This window comes from Canis lupus, chromosome 10 (genome assembly GCF_003254725.2).
Source record: "Canis lupus dingo isolate Sandy chromosome 10, ASM325472v2, whole genome shotgun sequence".
NCBI lineage: Eukaryota > Metazoa > Chordata > Mammalia > Carnivora > Canidae > Canis > Canis lupus.
This window is the reverse complement of record NC_064252.1, coordinates 30,640,821-30,645,844: the sequence shown is the minus strand read 5'-3', so window position 1 is coordinate 30,645,844 and position 5,024 is coordinate 30,640,821. Positions and strand designations below refer to the sequence as shown.

Here is a 5,024-nt window from a genome sequence, read left to right as displayed (position 1 = left end):
GCTTGCACCCCAGCCGCCCGGGGCCGCGCGCCCAGGCGGCCGAGGGGGTGCCTCGCGGGGGTAGCAGCCACAGGTTCGGGGAACTAGTCCGGCGCCGCTCAGCAGGGCGCCCCCGCGGCGGCTCTCCGACCCCCCCCCCCCCCCGGGCTCTTACCTTGGCCGTGACTGCCGCCAAGCACCGGGAGGCCGCGGAAGAGCGGGGCGCGCAGGGCGTCCGGGTCGGGGTCCCGGCGGCGCTGCCCTAGTTCAGGCGGCGGGGCCGAGCGCGGACTTCGGGGGCGGCCCGCGGCGGCAAGGGCGGCGGGGAGGGTCCGGGCCGCCCCGGCTGAGCGCCGTCCCTCCTTCCTCGCCCTCCGGCGCCGCTGCCTGGCGCTGCTCCCTGCCCCGAGGACTCTCCCCGCCGGGGGCGCCCCGCATGGGCAGGGGCCTGCGTCGGCCTCGGGCTGGGTCCGGGGAGGGGGCGCTGGGGAGAGCCGCGGGGCGGCCACCGGGCCGGCTCCACCCCCCGCGCTCCCCGCCGCTTCGCCCCTTCAGGGCAGGGCCTGCCCGCTCCCGGCCCCGCGAGGCGAGCGCGGCCGCGCCCCCAGCGTCAGGCGCCCCGGCTCCGCGCGGCGGCGGGGCAGCGGCGGTCCGACCGGGCCGGGCGCCGAGCACGGCGGCGGAGAGGCTGAGCCGGCCGCGGCGCCCCCTCCCCCCGGGCCTGCGCCGCCCGCCCGCCCGCCCGCGGCTCCGCGGGGAGGCGGCGCTGGAGAGGGCCTCGCCCCGGCCTGGGGCGCGGGGCCGGGGGCGCGGGGCCGGGGGCGGCGCCCCGGGAAGGTCACCGGAGCGGAGGCGGGGCGCAGCGCGGTGGGTGCGGGGAGCCGCGGCGGGCGGCCCCGCTGCCGCCGGGAGCGCTCGCCGGCCTCGGCCGCCGCCGCCTCCGAGACGCGCCGCGCCGGCTTCCCCGAGCGCCCGGCGCTCGGAGCTGGGCGGCCGCTGCAGCCGCCGCGGGCAGCCGGGCGCCGCTGGCCGGAGCCGGCGCGCGATCCCCGCCTCCCGCGCCCGGCCAGGCGGGGGCCGCCGCGCGGAGGCCGGCGGGGGGGGGGGGGGGGCGAGCGGGCGGGCGCTGGGGTCCGGGCTCCGGGCTGGCCCCGCCGCCGCGTGCCCAGAGCGCCGGGCTCGCTCAGCAGCTGCAGTGACTGTGTGTCTGTGTCATGTCTGTGCAGCTGGGGGGGACCGCGAGCCCGGGCCGGGCTCCGGGCGGGGGCGGGGCCGGTGCGCGCCTCGGCGCCCGCCCCCACCCCGTGACGGCGCGGCCGGCCAATGGCGGGCTCCGCAGCCGCGCGGACCGAGCGCCCGCCCCCGCCCGGGCTCCGCCCCCCGCGCGAGGCTCCGCCCCCCCGCCTCTCCGGCTCGCTCGCACGCGGGTGGAAGCAACACCCGGAGCCGGGATCCCGGCCGGGGTCGGGATGGAAGGGTGCAAGCCGGGAGCTCCCCGCCCTTCTCCCCCCCCACCCCGGCCGCTCCCGGCCGCCTCGGGCTTGGCCAGCCTGGCGGAAAGAGGGGGAAGGGAAGAGCCACGGGTCCGCAGCTGCCGCTGTCGAGACGCCGGCAGGCTCGCAGGGCCGCGCAGCCGGTCCACTCCCCCTGGTACGAAACGGCCGTCGTGGGAAGTAGGAAGTTTCCCCGCCTCCACTTCTACTCGGGTCGCCGCTTCTCAGCAAGGTGGCCAGGGTACGGGGCAGCCGGAGGCTGCGAGGAGCCACGAGGAAGGGCTTTGACAGCATTACTGGGGGCTCTGTATCCAAGAATCCGATCCAGGGCTCCCTATTCTTTCGGGGAAACTGCATTTCTCTGCCCCCTCCCCACACACACACACGCACACACACGCACACACCCTTGCACGCACAACACGCCCCTCCCGGTCCTGATTTCATTCTTGCTCTCCCTCCTGGCACAAGAACCCCGCGCGCGACATCCCACTGAATGGACTTCCAGCCTCCCAGTCCTAAAGCCCAGAGAGGGGCGCCGAGAGTCCTCCGAAGCTCCGAAGCTACGGAAGGAGTGGGTGAAATCGTCTGGGCAAAGGGGGCGGGAGGAGGCCTGGAGAGAAAACCCGAAGGAGGAGAAAGCAGGCCGGGAGAGGAGGAGGACGCAGAGGGATGGGCAACTCTGCCTGGGAGACCGGGGCTCCGGCGTGTGATCCAGCTCCCGGGTTTTTCCTCAGCTCGTCCCAGGGCTTCTGGGGTCCCCTTCCCCCCCCCCCCCACCACCGGGTCCCCACCCCTCCCCAACCTGGCGGGCGCCGGGTCCCAGCCTCGCCACTGCGCGCCTCGGTCTCCCCGCCCCAGGGCTTAGATGAGGCCGCGGGAAGCCCACCTTACTCCGGGAAGGGGCAGGAGAAGGATGCAAAAGCAGAGATAAAGTGCAAGGGGGGGGGGGGGGCGGGGGGCGGGGGTGCATAAGGAAAGGACGCGGAGCTCGGACTGCGGTACCGACCACACTCCCCAGAGGTCAGGCCCCCCGGGTCAGGCCCAAGGGTTTCGGAGGTTTGGCCCTCCGGTCCGCTCGGGACCCGGCTGCCGCCAAGTAACCCCGCTCTCGGCCTGCAGCTCGACCCAGCCGGGACCCTTCCGCCGTCCCCTCCCTTCCCTCCAGCCTCTTCTGGCAACGACCCCCCCCCCACGCCCCAGCGCCCCCACCCCCACCCCCGTGCACACCCCACCCCTCGAGCACCACCCCCGGCTCTCCCCCAGCTCTGGAGTGCTGTTTACCTATTCTCAGCGGCAGACCGAGCCGAGGAGAATGCAAAAAGAAGGTAGCGGTTACACAGCAGCGTCCCCGGCGAAGAAGTAAGAAACGTTCGCTCTCGGAGCTTCAGAAGTTCACTGCGAAGCTGGGGTCCTGCCGCCTTATCACGGCGGGGATGAGCCTCACCCTGCACGTTTGCACCGATAGGAGATCGTATCTGGTTCTGATGTCAATGTCACTACCGTGTCGGAGAAGAACGTTATATGATAAAATATTTTCTAATATCCTCGAGACCATTAAAGTGTCAAAGTTTAATGCCAATCCTTGTAGCTCGAATGCTGCTCGGTTCTTCCTCTGACGTACAGCTCTGTTCTAGAAAGCGCTGAAAACAAGGGGATCATTTTTATTTTTTGCGGGTCGGCCGTCCTTCCCACTCTCCTTCTCCCCTACTCCAGCCCCCGCCCTGGAACCGGGTAAAGTTAAAGCAAGAATTTGGGCTTGCTTTTTATTCATTGCTTTGCCTCGCTTCATTAGTGGTGTAAAATGCATTATTATAATACATTAGCATATTAATAAGGGTAACGTGACTGAGACACTCAGTACCCTACCCAGGAAGGAGAGGGAGACCTGAAATTTACAAGCGATGGAGAAATAAAGGAATAATATCAGAAACTGAACTAAAAGATAAGCATGTGGTAAAGAAACGTCTCCATTATAATCACCCAAGTATAGTGCATTCTCTAGATTGGATTTTAGAAAGAAAAATATCACCATAGAGAGAGAGGGAGCAATATTCACTCTGGTCAATAAAACACATTGAAGATATATTTCATTATTAGAGGATTTCACAAAAATTACTTGCATCAGTCAATAGGCACCTTAAATGCACAAAAGCTTGGCTCTATCTGTTCAGTGTTGCAGTGTTTTGAACTCAGTGGCATTTCTAATGTTCTAAATGATAGGAATGCTGTCAGAGTGAAATATTCCACAAACTGAGCCTTTCTGTTAGTTCATATTATGTGAAGCCCCACATTAAAAGAATTCCTTTGCCCACCAATGGGATGGATAGGTGCGTTAGTGTGTGTATGTGTGTGTTAAACCTAAGGGAGAATGTACTTACCTATGAATTATAGTATAGCCCTTTGACACAAACCAGGATATAAATGTCTTAAAGGATTTCAGCTATGACATAATATAGTATGAGGAATGCAGAATAAAATATGTAAGGTGATATATCTGTTATTTCTAAAGATTCTGCACTGCTTTTGCTAAGAACTGAGAAGTGAAAAATATTGAGCCCTCTAAACCAACTGTTATATATTTTTCTCCACACAGTTATTGCACCTGTCACAGGAGAGATTCAGAAAGGTCTTTAAAAAAAAAAAAAAAAAAAATCAGGGTCAAGGAGACCTAATCCTAATTAAAAAAAAAAAAAAAAAGAAAAAGAAAAAACCTGTCTTAAAATAGCCACTAGGGGGCCCTAAAGGCATCTCAAAGAGGAAGTCGGGAGACCTGCTGTCACCTCCGCTTTTCCTGGTTTCATTTTCTGTGAACCTCAAGGAACTGGAATGGAATAAGAATATGATGCAAAGTCTGGAGGCAGATTGGGTTTTACATCTTAAAAGACCAGAGTCCCCCCCCCCAAAAAAAAGTAAAATAAAATATTAAAAATTATTTTAAAATATAAAACGAGTCCCATTTTCCCAATTCTTATCTTGCCTCCAAAATATCATCATCATAATAAAGAATATTGCCCTCATCCAAATGAAAGTGGCCTGATACTTTTACCATCTTAAAGTCAACCCAATTACTTTTACTATTCCAAATAGAACTCATTTCTAAGATTTCAGAGCTATTTTCTGAATGTTTTGAAAGGTGTTCAAGTGCTAGGTAGAGAAACCAATGAATCCTTACAGGAGTGATGTGAAAACTATACAACCTATAACAGCAGGGCACCTGCCAGTCAACTTATGGGAAGTCAGGTCAGCCTTGGGGCATCCACGCTTACAGCAGAATCTGGGGGGCCTGGTAGGCCAAGTACTAATTCTTTGATGTTGGGTTCTGGCGAAATGGTGGTGGGAGAAAGGTATGATTTTGGGAGACGGCTATGTCAGCTGAGGTAGAGAAGTAGGGAACCTACTACTTCAGGGGGTACTTAACAGCCACTATGGAAGGATTTCAATATTTTAATAGTAATGTTACATTTGCCAAACAACTGCAGTATCAGACCTGATCATATGTAAAGCTGCCCAAATCATTTTGTAGACTTCAATATCTAGCAATCAAATTTTCAA

The 5,024-nt window shown here is 60.0% G+C and overlaps 1 protein-coding gene across 1 annotated transcript; it reads left to right on the top strand.

The window, feature by feature from the left end:
• The first annotated feature begins 415 nt into the window (after positions 1-415).
• On the top strand, positions 416-4,026 carry LOC125755868 (collagen alpha-1(I) chain-like). The gene is made up of 3 exons (XM_049115068.1): positions 416-671; positions 1,206-2,043; positions 2,764-4,026. Exons 1-3 carry the CDS (start codon positions 416-418, stop codon positions 3,086-3,088), a joined length of 1,419 nt encoding a protein of 472 aa, XP_048971025.1. The 3' UTR covers positions 3,089-4,026.
• Positions 4,027-5,024: the final 998 nt, after the last annotated feature.